The sequence below is a fragment of the Leptonychotes weddellii genome, chromosome 5 (assembly GCF_054177405.1).
Source record: "Leptonychotes weddellii isolate Sample4059 chromosome 5, ASM5417740v2, whole genome shotgun sequence".
Lineage (NCBI taxonomy): Eukaryota > Metazoa > Chordata > Mammalia > Carnivora > Phocidae > Leptonychotes > Leptonychotes weddellii.
The window spans coordinates 145,322,920-145,341,208 of record NC_138373.1 but is presented as its reverse complement, the minus strand read 5'-3'; the positions used below and the strand labels follow the sequence as shown (position 1 = coordinate 145,341,208).

The 18,289-nt window shown below is 47.0% G+C and overlaps 1 protein-coding gene across 3 annotated transcripts in view; it reads left to right on the top strand.

The window, feature by feature from the left end:
• The window catches only part of NUAK1 (NUAK family kinase 1), a 71,590-nt gene that overhangs the window by 34,996 nt on the left and 18,305 nt on the right, over positions 1–18,289 (top strand). The window contains exons 2-4 of one of the 3 annotated variants that reach the window (XM_081822341.1): positions 6,024–6,344; positions 15,398–15,549; positions 18,141–18,206. In XM_081822341.1, the coding sequence (XP_081678467.1) occupies position 6,344; positions 15,398–15,549; positions 18,141–18,206 (219 nt within the window). In that variant the 5' untranslated portion in view covers positions 6,024–6,343. Of the gene's footprint in view, positions 1–6,023; positions 6,345–11,704; positions 12,640–15,397; positions 15,550–18,140; positions 18,207–18,289 lie in introns of all 3 variants that reach the window. The other 2 variants (XM_081822340.1, XM_081822339.1) reach the window with 2 other exon arrangements.

The window sequence follows — 18,289 nt, the reverse complement described above, 5'->3', positions numbered from 1 at the left end:
AACTGAACCTATTTTTAATTTGGTCTCATCATAGTATTTTTAATTGTGGTCTGATCCTAATACGTTTACACAGTAATGGCTAAGAGGAAACCAGATGGTAACCTGAAAGTTTTTCTGATATCTATCTTAAATTTTCCTTCTTCTGGTTCCCTGCTGTTTTTGGCCATTTTTTCTCCCTGTTGCTTCTATTTTTGCTCCTCATCTAGAAGTAAATGTTGGTGACAATTTTTATCTTGATTTTTCTAAAGCTCATTTTTGGAGCCCTTGGGGAGAGGATGCTTAAGAGAAATTTTCATTCACTCAATCATGTATTCATTCCACAAACATCTCTTGCAGGGATTCTCAAAGTGCAGTCTCTGAACCGGTAACATCCATATAAACTGGGATGTTAGAAATGCAGATTCCAGGGCCTCACTGAAGACCTGCTGAATTAGCAGCTCTGGGGGTGGGGCCCGGCAGTCCATGTTTTAACAAGTGTGGGAACCACTGGTCTACTGAGTGACCGTGTTAAGCACCATGTTCAATGTGGTTAGAAACTGAAAGAGACACCAGGTTATGGATCTCCTATTCAAGGCACCCTACAAGGCAGGACAGAAGAATGTTACGTAGATACGCAAGCAACATATTCTGGGACCATAGAGTCCTGGAGCTTAGAAGTTTTTGTGGCATATAGGCTGGGCCTTGAAGGAGTTATTTTGAGGAAGAATTGGGGAAAGGAGAATTCCAGGTTGAGAAAACAAATCTGAGTATGTCTGCAAATGAGAGGAACTTCTAGAGGTTAGAAGTGAGTGGGGACACACAATGCAGGAGGAGAGTGAGTTTTATACAATTCTGAGTGTTTTTGCTCCCTGTGGCCTGGTTACCATGGGAACCTGAAGGTACTTGTGAAGGATGACCTCCACAGTGTGGACCAGTGTGCTGTGTTTGGGATTTCTTGGCATAGAGAAGGACCCTTGCTTATAACTTTGAAGATAGGTACCACATAATTTAAAGTTCTTTGGGTGACTAGAAATAATTTCCATCGAGGCCTCAGGTGGGAGCTTGGGCCTCAATTCATAAAACCCTATCACCAGGTTTTGGGGACTCAGGAAAGAGCTTGAGTTCTCACATCAGGCTCTTGGGTTTTAGTCCCAAATCCTTCACTGTGGCCTTGACATGAGACTTTGGGCAAGTTGGGGGGCCTCTCAGGGCCTCAATATCTACACCTGTAAGATGCTGATAACAGTTCTACCTCTTTCTTTGGGTTGTTGGTAGGATTAAATTAGATGATACAGGTTCTGGTAAGCTCAAAAAAGATAATTATTGTGAAGACAGTACAATCATTACAAGTGGTTCCTAACTTGGTCCATTGGCAAGAGTCAGTGGAACTTCAGGGTGTTTGTAAGTCCTCTGGAATATTGTATAACTGCCTTGTCCAATATAGAAGCCACTAGCTATAGATGGATATTTAAATTAAAATTAATAAAATAAAATAATTAAAAATCAGTTCTTCAGTCCCACTAGCCACATTTCAAGGGCTCCATAGCCACACGTGGCTAGTGGCTGCCATATTGGACAGTATGGATACAGAACTTTTTCATCATTGCAGGATAGGACCATGCTGGTGTATAATGTTTTAGATGTTGAGTGCATGGGTTAATTTTTTTCTGAAGAGAGGGTGCATAGCTTTCATCAGATTGTTGACCTCAGATAGGTTAAAGAAAAATCTTTACTGCTATCAAGTATTTTGTGACCTGCAGAGTACCATACAAATAAAATGTATTGTTTTTATCCAGAAAATTCCCAGGGACATAAATGTGGCTTTTTTTTTTTCTTTTCATTTCTTAGAAATCTCTGATTTCTGTTCTGTTCTCTTTTCCTTCTCCCACGCAAGTTCTGTTTCTCCCACATCCACTAAATAACTGTGGAGGAGGGCAGCTCCAGCCTCTTCCCTGGAGGTTTGGAGCAGGGGATTGCCAAGGCACTGGTCTAGCTCCTTCATCTCTAACTGCGACCCCACAGTCCCCAGGGGCTTCTGACTTTATCTGCTTTACTGCCCGGGACCCCAGGACCAGGGCCCTGAGAGTGAAGTTAGACCTCCCGAGGTCATCCGTGGAATTCTGTATGGTTGACAAAGCTTCCCCACCTTGAGCCTCAGTCGATCCCCGCAGCACACCTGTGGGAGGGGCAGGCCAGGTGTCCCATTTTGCAGCTGTGGAGATTGAGGCCCTGGAACGTTAAGACACGCTGGGTGTATTAGTTCGCCAGGGCTGCCACAACAGAGTACCATGGGCTGGGTGGCTTGCACAATAGAAATGTGTTGTTTCTCAGTTCTGGAGACTAGAAGTCCGAAATCCAGGTGTCAGAGGGTAGCTTTCTTCCAAGCCTCTCTCCTTGGCTTATAGATGGCTGTCTTCTCCCCATGTCTTCATGTGCTGTCCCCTCTGTGTCTGTGTCCAAATTTCCCCTTTTTATAAGGATACCAGTCACACTGGATTAAGGGCCCACCCTGATGTCCTCATGTAACCTTAATTATCTTTTTAAAGGCCCTGTCTCTGAGTAGGGTCACATTCTGAGGTATGGGGCGTTGGGACTTCGACATGTGAATTTGGAGGACCCCATTCAGTTCATGACCCCATTCAGTACCATGGCTCGCTGGTGGCCCTGGCACACAGGCCTCCTGACCTCATTTGGTTTCTCCACCACCGGGCATCCGCCCTATGTTTCTGCTTTTGTGTCTTGTTCTGCTGGCTCCGCAGCCCACCTGTGTGCCCCAGGCATCCCCTTTTCTCTCCTTCTAGGCCCCCTGGTGTGGTAAGGGCAGTGCGGTGGCAGCAAGGGTGGGGGGCCGAGTCTGAGGTCTCTCGGCCAATCGCTGTGTGAAAGGGAACCTTCTCCCTGGAAGCTGATTGGTTGTCTGACCAGCCAATCAGGAGCCTTCGCTGGGTGCTGCAATGCGCAGATTTTGCTGAATGAACTGGCTGTTTGGACATTAGCCAAGTGAATGGAACTGTGGAAGAACCTTACGAGTTCTTCTGCAGCCAGGACTTCTGTGATTTAAAATACATGCACGCACGCGCACGCACACACACACACACACACACACACACACACACACACACAGTAGTAGCAGCTGCAAAAGCAACAACATGGCAAAGCAAGGATGCGTCTGACCCCATGTGTTCAGGAACAATGCTCAAGGGAGGGAAGGAGCTTGTGTTGGCAGAAGTGACAGAGGGTCTGTGAGGCTGAGGGAGCAAGTGAGTAGGAGGGTGGTGGAGAGAGGAGGTCAGGGAGGGCCAGATTTTGCCCAGATTGGCCAAGGAGAGCTGTGGGTTTTGTACCAAGAATAAGGCAAAGCCACTGATTTTGAGGAAGAAGGTAGCTTTTATTTACACTTTAAAATAGTACTAATAATAGCTAGGAGTTACTGAGTTTTACCCTATGCTAGGATGTGTGCTTGTATTATCTCAGTTGATCCTTACATCCATGAAATGCAACTGTTAACATCCGTATTTTATGGTAAGGAAATTTTGTCTGAGAGGCTAAGTACATTTCCCAAAGTCACACCGACTAAGAAGCGGGAGATCTGAGCGCTGAACCTAGTCACTCTGAAGCTGGTGCGCCTAAGACAAGCCAGGTCATTTGGTGGTCTGCCGTGACCCCTAACTGGGGGCAAGCATTATTCTGGACCCCGTGATACAGAGAATTCTTGGTGTTCACAGGAGTTGTTGTCTGAAATATGTGAGAGCATTAAATGTCAGCTTTGTGGGTATTTTAGAAAATATTTCTACATACATCTCAGGAACAAGCTTGGGGCCCAAATCTGGTCAACTCAAAGATCAAGTGTTTTCTACACTGCAGTCCATGGAAATGTAAGTTATTTGTACATTATTCAGAGTACCCACAGGCTCACGACATCTGCGACTTCACTGAATTAACGCTGCTCTTCACCAAATCTCAAAAATAATTCCTTTCAAATGTTTCTTTCTCAAACCAGACCCCGGGGTTACTCTCCTATTGACCTGTGGGTGAAGGTGATTAACCCTCAAATTTGTCGACTCTGTGTAAACACAAACCATAACTGGTTTCTAATGCTAAGTAAATAAAAGAGGATAGACCTACACCTTCTAGTGTGTGATACTAAGGGTAATAACGTAAGGGAGAGAGAAAAGGAAGAAAGAAATCTCTGGCACCATCTCTGAGATGGACCCCTGTTTCCAGTCAAAGGAATTCCATTCTCTCAGCAGGGTGGGAATTGACAATATGGAAAGAACAGCTGAAAAGGAAGTGCCCACCAGAGCTTTCAACTTGGCTGCCTAGGATGGAAGAGATAAAAACAGTTTTTGCCTGAGGTTCTGATTTCAGGACCCGAGTGCAAACATCAAAGGCACATTGTCTCGCCCTGGCTTCCCCTTTGAAAGCCTAGGAGACACAAACTGCAAAACCTCGAGAATGAACGTCTTGCCACACAGCACTTTAGGGAAACCTAGCACCCCATCTGGTAACAGTCCCGCTGGGGAGGGGGGAGGGGAATGAAAAGGTGGGGGAGTGAGTGGGGGAGATTCTGCTGGCGCCTTCACTTCTATGCCCTTGGTTTTTGTTCCTGGCCCTGCAAGATTTCATCCCTTCATTGACCCTTTGCATTGCAGTACGCTAGAATGGGCCAACCCTTTCATCATGTGCCCTGTCTTAGGTAAGGGGGATTCTGGCTTTCTGGAACAAAGCGGGAAGCCTATTGGACACGGGTCAGCTGTGATCTCTCACCTTTGGAAGAGTTTCTGAAACTTAAAAAAGCCAAATGAAACAAACAGACATGCCTCCCTTGATAAGCATGTGTGTCTTGTGAGCTTTAAACCTGCTGCCTAGGAGAAGACGTAAAGGAGTCTGTATTCTAGAAACTTCTCTGAATTCCTGCCATAAAGGCACTTTGGATGAGTTGTTCTTTTTTTTTTTAGATCAGTGAAAAGTTCCTTCCATCTTCCTAGAAGTATATACATTACAATATGCTTTTTCGAGCTACCTGTGTCTCCTGAGAATTTGATAGATTTTTCTGGAAGGGCATATGGTTTTTGCCTGGTGGTGAAAATCACTGCTCTAATAATCTAGCCAGAGATGCAGAGGAGACACCAAGAGGCAGGGCCTGTGGAAGAGCCCAGAGGCTGTATTGTGAGCTGTAAGCTTGGATGACAGGGCATTCCACCTCCCGCCTTCTCCTGCCCCTCAACTTTTGGCCAGGGGCAGTGGGGCTGGTGCAAGACACATCCAAAAGGTCTAGCAGAGGTCCCAGAGTCACAAAGTGTGGCTGCCCCTGCAAAGTAACCCGTCGAGAATGGCAGGATGCTGATCAACTGCCCAGCAATGCATGTGAGCCACCGTTCTCAGAGGGACCCTGGAGCTGCAGCGTCCGTGTTCCTTGGGCCCACCCAGCCTTCCGGGTGACTCGACTGCACTCTCAAGTTTGAGAACCACCGTGTTAGAGAACAGCTGCTCCGTGGAGCAGAAACCAAGGCAGGGCTCATTTCTAGCATCAGTTATTTGGAAATACCTACAGTCGAACCAGTTCACGTTTTTCTTCTCAGGTCAAGTGCCCTAACCCAGCCTTCTCAGCCAGCAAGCAGATCCTGATTGAGGCCTTTTCGAAGGCAGGGGATGGCCGAATTGATCTGACAAGGGCTGTTAGTCATTAATTCTACGCAGTGTTCTCATTCATTCATGTGATCACTCATTGCTTTTACAAAAATATATTGAGTACTTACGTCCCAGGCAGGTATTGTTCTAGTGGGATGAGTATATGTTTTCTTGTCCCAAGCAGGCTTCGATTTGAGTGAGCCAGCTGCTCTTCCAGTTGCTATTATGTGACCTTGGGCCAGTGACTTAAACCTGTCTGAGGGTCAGTTCTCTTACCTATAAAATGGGGCCAATAGCTCGCTACTTTCTAGATAAACTTGTGAGGATTAAATCAGATAAGGAAAAGATCGCTAAGCACAGTGGCAGGTACATGCTCAATAAATAACACTGATTATTCCTGCTGTGATGTTTAGGGCTCTGAGAGGTCCTTAATGACTGGAGTATCACCCTCTTTTGGGAGGAGTTAGAAGAGAAGGTCGCGGCCAGATTGCCTACACCAGTGATACTGAGCGCTGGATACACATTAAAATCTCATGGGACATCTGTAAAAAATGCTGATGCCCGAGCCTCCCCCCCTGGGGATTCGGATTTAATTGGCCAGACTGAGAAATACGGACTTAATCCTGCAATGAAGAGGAAATGAGCCCTGCTCTCGAAACTTGTCTTGGTCTGATCATTTGTCATCAGTGAATTCCAGAGAAGAAAGTGTGTCTGGCAGCGATCACCAGTGAGCAGTGAGTGATACCTTTGGGCTTGGGTTTCCTTACTTAGCCATTTCGTTGCTGCCCTCATCAGGGACTCAGAGCCCCATGAAACAGTTTGTTGAACTTGGCAAAGTGGTGTATTATGCTTGTGTTTACTCTTTTGAACCCATGGCAAATTGCTGAGCATTTTAACACACTCCCCTTGCTGCCAGGTCCACAAATTCCACATGAAGTCTCTGCAGGCTGGATCCAAAAGGAAGGACTTGCCCTGGTTAATAACACAGCACCAGAGTTTCCTTCACTTTTAGTCACAGGCACGAGCTCTTCAGCTGTGAATCTGTCCAGCCACGTTTCTAATGAGTTTCCTATTAAGTTAGCTGTTTGACCTTCAAGTGTATTATTTTCATTGTTTTCATTTGATTACACCCAAGTCATTTTTCTAGAGGCTGGAGATTAGAAATAAAACAACTAAAAACGAATGCTACCTCCCTGGTTGTCCTGCCTCGCCCTCTCGGGTTTCCTGGAATTCAATATTTTCTAGTGCCTCAAATAATACCACTTGTATTTGAAGTTAATTTCTAAAGAAAAAAAAATGGAACCGTGTTGTCTGGTAATATAAGATCTTTTGAACTTAAGCGTGATGGCTCTGTTAATTTGCCTCGGTGGTTAACAGCATGCATTGAAGAAGGCTTGTGGGGTATGGAAGAGGCCCACTCCCCAGATGATTTCTGACAGTGGGTTCATCTGGCAGGGGTAGCTCTGAGGTTGAGATCCATGCTTTGGAACACCACTGGTGTCTGAAGAACGGACCCTAATTAGGAGAGCTAAGCTTGCCTCCACCTCAGGCTTGGCTGCAAGTCCTTTGACGTCCCTGAGTCTTAGTCTATTTCTCTGTTCTCCCACCTCCCTCTCATCCCTCAAGGGAACACATGTGATCTCAGGTGTAGATTCTGCCAATACATATATCCTTAATAATCCTGGATTTGATTCAGGCATGACTAAGACTTGCTGCCTACTAATAACAGCCTAACACACAGACGCATGTTGTGATAACCTTCACAATGAGGATCGGTGGTCTTCACCTTAACAGATGAAGAAACTGAGGCTCAGAAAGTTTAGGTAACTTGCCAAGGTCACTCAGCTGGTAAGTGGCAGAGCCTGGATTTGAACCCAGGTAGCCTGGCTCCGGGAGTCAGGCTCTTAACAACAGCACTGTGTTTGCACAATGAGGTGGACCAGAATTTAGAGTTGACAGGATTAGTCCTGAGCCATACACGGTGGGGTGAGCAATGGCTAGAAGCATAGATATGATAACCACAGGGCTGACTTTTCCACCCTGGCTGCTGGTAAGGGTGGGATGTGCCCCTGTAGCAAAGCGTCCTGTGGGGAGGGCAACGGTAAGGCTGTCTTTACAGGGGGTGGATTTCTACCACATTCATTGCCTGAATTGGAGGAGCCTGCTTTTTCTCAGAGTTCACCGTGTCAAGTACAAGAGCGTTAACGTTAGCCTGGGGTGGTCCTGAGGTGTTCCGACCAGTTGTCAGTGCTCTTAGATTCAGGATGGCGTGAGTGTGTGTGTGAGACAAAAAAGCCCAGACAGAGCAATAAAGAAAATAATCAGGAAGACTGTGGGGTGTGGCTGATGAGTGTGTGGTGATGGTTGATGGGGCGCATCACCTCACAATCCTACTTGTTTCCATGGAAATACCCCAGGGATGGTTGCGGAAGGAGAATGGAATCCAATGGCTGGACCAACATGGTGCCATTGATTCTCTCTCCCATGTAGCTCCTTCCTTTATCCTGGCCACATCCCCTGCCCTCCTAGGATTTGTTATTGGGCCCCCAAATAACACTGATGGTCTTGGCAGGAATGAATGGTTCTTGGAAAGACATCTGCATCCCCTCTTCTGCAGGGAGCTTATATGCTTTCTTACCGTTTCTTCTACCTTCTGCGGAGTCCACTGCTGGTAGTGGGTGGCCTGGTTGGCGATGGTTCTCCTTGCGTACGCCAGCCAACATCCAGAGAGAGTTTTGGTTTAAGAAAAGACAATTAGTGAACGAAAGAGCCTTTCATTGCCCAGACCGGGAAACACATTGATTCAACTCGGACCAACTCATTGGCTGTGGGAGAACTGCCAGCCCAGTATAACTTTCTCACTCTCACTGCCATGAGCTTTCAGACTTAAGGGATCAGAAGACCATTTTGTGAAGCCCTGAGCCTGTGAGGTGCTTGAAATTTAGTTCTGGGGAGGAAACTCTTGAAAAATGGATCTTGCATTGACTAAAGGACCTAATTAGGTTGCGACGACAGTTCTTGCAAAGGAAAGACCATTCCATTTCTGAAATGAAAAATAAGCTACTTTCCACGAGGATCGTACGACCTTTAACAGAAGCACGCCCCTGAGGAGTGGAATGATCTGTCTGAGGTTTCAGGAAGGCAGTAAAAATGCTGTCATGTGGGGAGGCAACCCCATGGAAAGAATGAACTAATTTGACTGAAGGCAAAGGCATGAGGAGAATCTTGACTGGTCCACTCTAGGCCATTGGCTTTTTTGCTTAAAACCAACAAACGAATCTTCCTCTTCTGAGGTTACATGTAAACCAGAAAGACATCCTCCTTTTTTTGTAACCTGCTGTCCATGGAGCATCCCGTAAAGGGATTCCCACCCTCTCCCTTCCCAAGCTCATTTCCTTCCAAATGGCATTGTGAGTTTGGTTCTAGAATGGCTGGCGGACGGTTAAAATCCCAAGATCTCGTCACTCATCAGCCTTTCTCCCAGGCCAGAGCATTATTTTGTAAACCGCATTTGCTCAAGTTATACAAGTTGTGTTATTTGCCCTGGGGGCAACAGGAGGGAGTCGTTAGGAGTTGGGTAATTAGCGTGGTTGGGAAAGCGAGACAATCAGAAGGCAGAGCTGGACCGTCAAACTGAACATCTGATGAAATTCAGAATTAATTTGGAGAAGTAGCCGTTTCTCTAGGAACCAATCCCCACTCTCCCTTGAAATGGAAAATAAACAGAAAACAAGAGAAATCATTCAAGTTGGTGTCTGGGAAGAAGGCCTTTCTGTGGGACAGTAGAAGAAAGCAGAGTCTGGATATCGGTCTATGTGAAAACAATGGTAAAACCATCTCAGTTGAGCAAAACCCAAGGCATTTTGGGTGGTTCAGTTGCATGCTTGTTTCTCTAGGAACTTTCTTAGGCCATGTGCGTTATCTCCCTGATTCTGATCATCTAGGTCCTTAAAGTCTATCATACAGGTTAACACTTGATCTATTTCATAAACACTCCTGGTGGTATCCAGCTACATTACAACGCCTCCAGGACAAATACTGTGCCTTCTGTTGCATTTGTATCCCCTTCAACACAAAGCAGAAAATGCTCCAGACTGATAAAAAACAAAACAAAACAAAACATTTTCAGAAAAAACCAGTGATGCTGGTCTCTTTAACGAAGGAGACTCTTTATGGAGTATTACATAAGGAAAGTAAAGGGATGATGGAGGAAGGTGGTGGGGAGTCGTGGGAAGAACAGAAGCTTTTGGGTCACATACATTTGGGATCAAATCCGTATTGGTTATCTGCCCAACAGAAATGCATACAGATGAACATTGAAAGAATGTTTACAGCAGCACTATTCGTAATGACCCCCACCTGGAAACAACCCAAATACCCATCAACAGTAGAATGGATACAGCCTTGCTGCATTCACACAGAGGGGTACTCTACAGCAACGAGAGCGAACAGTCTTCCATCACACGGAACAAACATGGGATTATTCTTACAGCGTTGAGCTAACGAAGCCCGACACAAAAGAATATATTCAGCATGATTCCATTTTTAGACAATTGGCAGAATTTATCTATGGTACTGACTTATAGTCATCCTGTTCGTGGTATTGGCTTATATATATCCTTGGGGAGATGGTTAGTGAGAGAAAGAGGACACAGAGAAGGTAGGCCTTGCCCGGTGCTGGCCGTGTTATTTCTCCATCTGAGTGCTGGTTCCCTATTTATGAAATAGGGGATTGTTAGGATTAAATGTGACAATCCATGGCATGCAGTAATTGTTCAGTACGTGTTATCTATTGTTACCACAAATAAGCCTTCTGAGGAAGGAGGGATCACTCTCCAGCGTGGAAGGCTCTCGGGAAGAAGGGTGCTCTGGGCTATTTCATAGGCCCAGGATCCTGGGGGCTGCCCTGTGCCTTGTCCCATCTCTTTATTGTCCTTGGCAACATTTGGGCCCATCTGACTCCTCCCCCACAGAGCTCCTTGTGGGCATTCAAGGGCTCGGTGGCTCATTCATAGCCTGCCTCTCCTTTCTAGTCCTTTAATCCCCAGCACCTGCCAACTGCTGGTGGTTCTGCTCCTGTTTCTGCCCTTGCCCGTGCTGCTCCCCCTGCCTGGCCTGCCTTTCCCACTCTTCCCCTAGTAAAGTCTTCTCTCAGTATCCCCAGTGCCAGTCCCATAGCAGGTACTTTATACAAGTATATTGTTAGAACTCAAACCTGGGTCTGCGGTGCATGGACATGGCCCCTGTGCTGCGGTCTGACTCAAGCTGAGCTAAGTTTCTATTCAGGGTTTTGATTTTCCTGGTAGGCCTGGCATGTCAAGGGCCATAGTTTTCCTTACCGTTCTGGAGCCACCAGGCTTCTGGGTAAAGCTGTCTGGCCAAGAGACACAGGCTTTCATTTTTCAGAAAGGAAACCCTTCCCAACTGGTGGAAAATAAGCTTTTGCTTAGTGACTAATAACATAAACACAGACAAGCTTTCTGGGCTTATAAATAACCAGTTGTAAAAGTGCCCAAGGGAAGCGGTCCCTTTTGCCAGAAGAATGGCCAAGAGGGTTCCTATCACCTCGCTGATAGTGACCTTAGTGTGGGCAAGGAGCCTTGGGCCAGGAGTGCGGAAGCTGGTCATTCTTCAGGAGAAATTCCCAAGGCCTTGCTCTTATACATTAGAAATCCTTGGCTATTCTGGAAAAATAATAGTTGGTCTCTAAGGCCCTTCCTGCTTGAAAATTTTGTGATTCTGAGGAAGCCACGCCATATTTTATTTTTTAAAATTTATTTCTATTTTTTTTTAATGTGCGTTTCTCAGAAGTAGGCATTCTTTTTTTTGTGTGATTTATTTATTTATTAGGGAGAGAGCATGTGCATGTGGGGCAGGGAGGAGGGGCACAAGGAGAGGGAGAGAGAGAGAAACCCAAGCAGACTCCGTGCTGAGCACAGAGCCAGGCTCAATCCCACCACCCTGAGATCACCACCTGAGCTGAAACCAAGAGTCAGACACTTAACTGACTGAGCCACCCAAGTGTTCCAGCCACAACACGTTTTGAAGAGTGATGGCAGCAGGGAGAGAAAAGTCTTACGGTTTTGTTTTGCAGAAGCTGGCTAGGAGGCAGATGAGAAATTCTGAGGATAGCTGCCCTTTACTGAGCACTGGCAGAATCACCATCCGGAAGGAGCAGGACCCGTGAGCTCACCGAGGGCCCTGCATGTGACTGATGAGGAGACCGAGGTCGGGGGGGGTCACCTATATGTAAAATGATGTAGTGGCTAGGAGCATGGCACGTGTGGTCAGACTGCGGGCCTAGGCCTGGCTCCGCCCTGGACTCGCTCTGTGGCCATGGTGGTTACTAACCTGGTTGTACTTAGAATTTCTCATGTGTACAGCGAGGATACTCATAGGACCAAAGCCATAAGACATAATTCAAGCAAAGTGCTTATTAGCTCAGAGTCTGCACATAGTAGGCCTTCAGTAAGTGCCACTGTTGTCAGGAAGGACTGGAAGCTTCATACCTAACACCACGGGGCCTCCTTGGTGAATCACTGATGTACCAAGTCTAGAACTGCTATTTGTATTTAGTTAATTGAGGGTTACAATGAGGGCTGTGACCGTGAGGCTTGGTTGTGCTGCTTCCTGTGGGAAGGGTGGAGCCCCACGTGGCCACTTGGACAGGTCTCTCACCTGGCTGCCCGTGAGCCCCGCCTATCATCTCCACCCGTTGTTTACCAGATTGGCTCCCCATTAGTTCCTCTGGATGTCAGGAGGAATGTTGAAATGGCCAAATCAACCTGCAGAACTCAGAGTCAAAGAAACCAGACCCTCCAAGGGCAATCAGGTATTAGCATTGTCCAAAAAACATTTTGCCGATGCTCGATCACAGGCACATTTTCTTCCAGAATATCTTGCAGGACCCGCGCTCCACGGCACGCACATCTGGAAATGTTCCTCAGCCCCCTCTGAATACAGAAAATCAGCTGAGGGGCAAGAGAGAAAAGGCAGGAAACCAGCGAGGATGGAGATTCAGAGCAAGGGGTGAGCGGGGACATCAGACACGAGGACAGAATCAGCATATATTTTAGAGGTGGGCCTGGCGGGACTCGCTGATGGAGGTTCCTCACGTAGCAAAATATTTGGTGTTGAAATGAATCGTGTTTATCTCTGCTTGATACCAGGCGGGCCAGTTGGAGAGGGAGGAATCCTGTCACCGAAACAGTCCTTTTGTCCGCCTGAGACCAGCGACCCATACTTTCTGATAATCACTGAAGGGACTGGTGACTTTGGCCTCCTTTAGGGACACATCAGACTTTTTGGGGATGTGAACCTCCTCATTTATTTCTCTGTCAAAGTACTTTCCCTCTTTCTTCCTCCCCCACTTTTTAAAATTAGAAAGCCCGCTGCCCTCTCCCGGGCCTAGCACTCCATCATTTTCAGAGCCTGAGCCATGCACCCCGAGGCAGTTTTGCAGTTTCCGGAGTTTATTGTTAATGAAAAGGGCACAACAGGCTGAAATCCCTGGCAAGAGCCAAAGCTGCAGGGTACGCCGAAGTCAGCAGACACGGGAGCAGCCAATTTTATCTGGCCGTTCTCTTGACTCCTCCACCTCCCTTCCCTCCTCCTTCCCCCTTCCTTTTATCAGAGAGGTTTGGCTGGACTTGAAGGAGCCAAGGAGGAACTGGAGGGGCTTGAGCTTCTAACAGCCAGTGACAAGGTGTGGGAGGACAGAGGACCCAGGCCTGGGCATGTTCCAGTTCAATTCCATTCTCACTGAGTGTGTCTAGGAGTCTGGCTCAGTGCTAAGGCCCTGGGGTCCAATAATATCAATAGTACAATAATAGCTAATGTCACTGGGTGCATGCTATAAGCATTTAACACACCCAATATCAATAAACACTCCCAACAGTTCTAAGAAGTACTTACTAGTATTATTTACATTTTACAGTTGACGAAACTGAGGCACAGAGAGGGCAAGCAACTCCCCCAGAGTCACACAGCAAGTAAGAGGCAGATCCAGGAATCCTACTTAGGAGGGTCTGATTTTAAACTTTCTACATCTAAAAGTCCAGACTCACAATCCAGGCAGAGGAATGGATATGTAAACCAGCAAATAAATCCATGCAGTTTGAAAGGGCTATCATACAAGTATTGAGTAGCACAGTGAGAGGCAGAGGGAGGCAAAATAGAAGCCATATTTGAGTTCAGTCTTGACAGATAGGTTGGAATTTCCCCCACAGGTAAGGCAGGTAGTAAAGGCAGAGGGGAGGAGGTGGGAAATAGCAGTGTGTGTGTGTGAGAGAGAGAGAGACAGAGACAGAGACAGGGAGACAGAGACAGAGATTGTGAGAAACAGCAAATGGTTCAGCATTAGTGGACATCGGGGGCCTGATGGGGAACAGTGGAAGCTGATGAGACACAGGGATATAGGCAGGGATTCTTTAGGAAGGATCTTGGATAGCCTACAAAGGTTTTTATGCCATGTCCCTTGGGAGGGATGGGTTTCAAAACAATTATTTATTTTTTCTTTGCTCAAAGGACATCTAAGTGAAAGCCCAAAGTAGGAAACAGATAGCAATGGGGTGGCTTTGGTGGAGGGATGCTGAGGACCTAGCTAGTACCTGTGCTCCGTGGTCTCCCCGAACCCGCTCCTATGGGCATCTTCCTGGCTCTTCCTCCCACGGACTTAGTCCAGCTGAGTGTGTGCATCACGGCTAGAGTGTCAGAGTTGGTGAGAGGGAAGTGGGAGAGAGAAGCATTTGGGAAAACAATTCCCATGGTGGTGTGGGGGTTGCGTGGGAAGGGGCCGAGGCAGGGAACCCAGCTTGGGGTGATTGCAGTGGTCCTGACGTGCCATCAGCCTGTGGCATCATGGGTCCCCATCCACGCTGGAAGCCAGAGATGAGCCCCGTCCAGTCTGGAGGGCTCAGCCACACTGTGCGAGTCTCTTAACTTCTCCAGGCCTCAGTGTCCCCATTTTACTAGTGGTAAAATTAGTGGTATTTCCCTGAAAGTTTGTTGCATGATCTAAATGAGTCAGTACATGTCAGGTACTCAAAACCTTACAGGAGCCTGGCACATAGTAATTATTTCCTGTAATTGTCCGAATGCACTTAGGAAGTTTTGAGTTCACTCGTTTGATAATTGTGACTTGAGCCCCTCTGTCAGCGTTCTGAGTGCTGGGGAGACATCCGTGAATGAAATAGACCAACCCTCATTTACACTCTAGTAGGCGAGAAGAGCTAAGTAAATACACAGAATACACAGAATCGGGCTAGGATGGATCCACGGGATCACACAGGACCTGCTGGGCCAATTTGGAACACTGGGTTTTATTTTGAGTGAGATGGAAAGTCTAGAAGTCTAGAAGGTTTTGAGCAAAGAGGTGACAAGTCCAACTACCCATTTTTGGGTTCAGAGTAGCTTGTGAGGTCCTTATCGAACAGTTCATAGAAGGTAGGTGTTATCCTGCACTGTCCTGTGGCTAGGGGGGCGTTCTGGTGGGCGAGGCTTTGGAGAACGAGCCTGGTGAAGGGCGGGGGGCCCTCAGAAAAGAGAGGCACCTTTCCCGTCAGGTTGCAGAGGTGTGTCTCCGGTCACAAGAGCGGTGATGTCATTGTCCACCTGGCTGGAACACTCTCGCCCAGCTCCTGGGCGGGAACGGCCTGAGTTGTGTCCTGACCGGTCGCTCTTGGCCCCTGCTCAGTGACATCTCCGTTGTCCTTCCTCGCACCCTCTGGAGTCATAAGTGAGCTTGTTGGATAAACAGGGTGTTTGTGTGTTGCTGTCCCCCCCGCAGTGTTTGAGAACAAAGATAAGATTGTGATCATCATGGAGTACGCAAGCAAGGGCGAGCTGTACGATTACATCAGCGAGCGGAGACGCCTCAGCGAGAGGGAGACCAGACACTTCTTCCGGCAGATTGTCTCTGCTGTGCACTTTTGTCACAAGGTATGGCCAAGCCCTGCCAGAGCCTGGGTCACCGACGGTTTTGATGCTCATGTGACTGTTTTCACGGTATGCCGGTGATACCTGTTTATTGTCGCCTGCATGGAGAATTTATGAAATAGAAGAAAATCACCATCACCCAGAATTCCAGAATCCAGGCATAACCCATGATTGACATTTTTGTTCGTTTCTTTCCCATCTTCTTCCTCCTACTCCTAACATTTGTTTTTTTTTTATTTGAACTTCTTATTTTGAATAATTTTAGATGTACAGTGAAGTTTCCAGGCTAGTACAGAGAGCTCCCGTATGCCCCTCACTCACTTGATCCTAATGGGAACAGCTTACGTTACTGTAGTACATTTGTTGAAACCAAGACAGCAACATTTGGGCGCTGTTATTAACAAAACTCCAGATTTTATTTAGATTTCCCCAGTTTCTCCGCCAATGACCTTCTTCCTCCTTTTCAGGATTCGGAGTACCACAGTGCATGTATTTGTACATTTGTGTCTTGCCTTGTCACTTAGTATTTTAATCAGAACACGTTCCTATGTTACTAAAAATTCTCTGTAATTATTGTGATTGTTGGACATTTAAGGCTGGTTCCAATTTCCGGTTAATATATATAGTGATCCACATCTTTATATATTAACCTTTTCCTCTCATTTGACTGATTCACCTGAGGGAAAATCCAGGAGTGAAGTTACTGGCTGTGAACTTTCCTGTGCGCTCGGTATCTTTCCTTGCATAGGTCATATCCACTTAGGTTACGTACCTACACATACATTTTATTGCAACACACCTAATGGGTTGTGCTCATAATACAGTCAGGTTAGCCACCCTTTGTCTCTGGAGAAGGAAATGAAGTACATAGCTACTTCCAAGACGTATTTCAGCCTTCATCATTATTAATCACGTTAGTCATGATTCCCATAGTATTCGCACTTTCCCCCAGAATGGTCACACCTGGAACAGTCTTTCACTTTGAGGACAATAGTGACTTGAGTCCAGCATGGCATCCAAAACAGAGTCAGCTTCTTCAGTCAAATGATTGCAACATGGGGCCTTCTGGTATGTTAAATATTCTGGTTAATTGAGAGCGGCTCTGTAAGTAACTAGAAGATATTATTCAAATCTAAAACCTTTAACCCATGCGAACACTGTTGGACTTCTCTTTGCTGACTCGAAAAGCACTGATGACCCAGATCATACGGTATTTTGTACTTTATCATCAGGCATCATCATAAAGGACTGCAGATCATATTTTCATTATTTGAGATGTGTGAGTACTTGAGATTTTGTATGAATGGCGCTTTGTCAGACTCATTCCATCTTACTCTGAAAATTAGGAATGCAATAATATAAACCAAAACTGCTCCCAGTCTTTAAAACTAGAAAAAAATCGGGGACCTTAGATTCTGTATCTTTCCTCCAGGAGCCTTGGTTTGTGCCTTTCTGAAGTCAAAACACATCCTGGAAGGTTTGCGTTAGAAAAAGAGGAGTAGAAATACAGCTTTCACCTCCTCAGCCCGTGCTTTTGGAGGTGGTAGGGACTGTCAAATGGAAAGGAAGATGAACAATTAAAGCACCAACTGTAATAAACATGCCGATTCTGAACTAAAGAAGTCTCGATCGAAAGACAGAGATGTTCTAGCCAGTTGGTTTGCTTAAAAGAGGAGCTTCAATCGCAAATGTCCTTTATGCTGAATGATATGAAAAACTTACTCCTTGCTATTTGTCCGCCCAGCCCAAAGTAGCTGGTTCTTTCTGTTCCACCTCTGCCCATGCCCTCCCCCCATCCCATTAAAAGATCACTGGGCTTTACAAAGAATTGTGCGCACCAGGTGTTACTGCGGGATAGACCAGCAGCCTATTGGTTAATGACTCCTTTTCAGCCTCAGCGGGGCTGTCTGCCTGTCAGTGCAGGCCAGCTTCCAGCCTTGCCAGAGTTTGCTTGAACAGAAAGGTCACACGGTAGGGCAGCGACCTGCTTGGGTCAGCCCAGTGGCTAGGGTCTCCTGTGCCCCTCCCACCTTCACCCTTCGCCCTTGAGTCTAGCTGAGCCCAGAGGGTCTTGCAGAACTTCCCTCCCAGCCGCTCAGGAAATGCCCGTGGGGGGACTTCTGCTATCCTCGGGGCGGGGGGGGGGAGGGGGCAGGCAGGCAGACAGACAGACAAGAGAGGCCCGTGAGCCCCACATTCTGAGTCTCCAGCAGAGAAATCTGCTTCTTCCCTGAGAAGCCCAGCACAGACAGACATTGTTCGCCGCCGCCCGTGACTCTATTGCTTTCACACAGTGGAATTACATTCCGACCAAGAATCCCCCTGCTGTTTTACAGGCTCTGGGGGAGAATGGATTCCAGTCATTTTTCCCTTCACCGCACAGCAAGTGACTAATGCTCTCCTGTCTCTGGTCGCTGGCTGGCGGGGAGCCTTATGACAGTAAGAGAAGCCCTGAAGGATGGAGGCAAAGACCACCAGGGCTGGCGCATTTCTTTCATCGGTCAAATGTCTCCCCTTGCTCACCCTCCCGCTCCCTCTTTCTGTCTCTCGTGCCGGCCGCCCCATTCAAGTCCGCGCCTGTCTTCTCATTGCAGAACGGCGTGGTCCACCGGGACTTGAAGCTGGAAAACATCCTGCTGGATGACAACTGCAATATTAAGGTAAAGCTCTTGCCTGGTGGATTGATACACAGGGCGGGGGAGGGGGTTGCTCAAGGTGCCCCAGGCTGCAGTCTTGGAGCCAG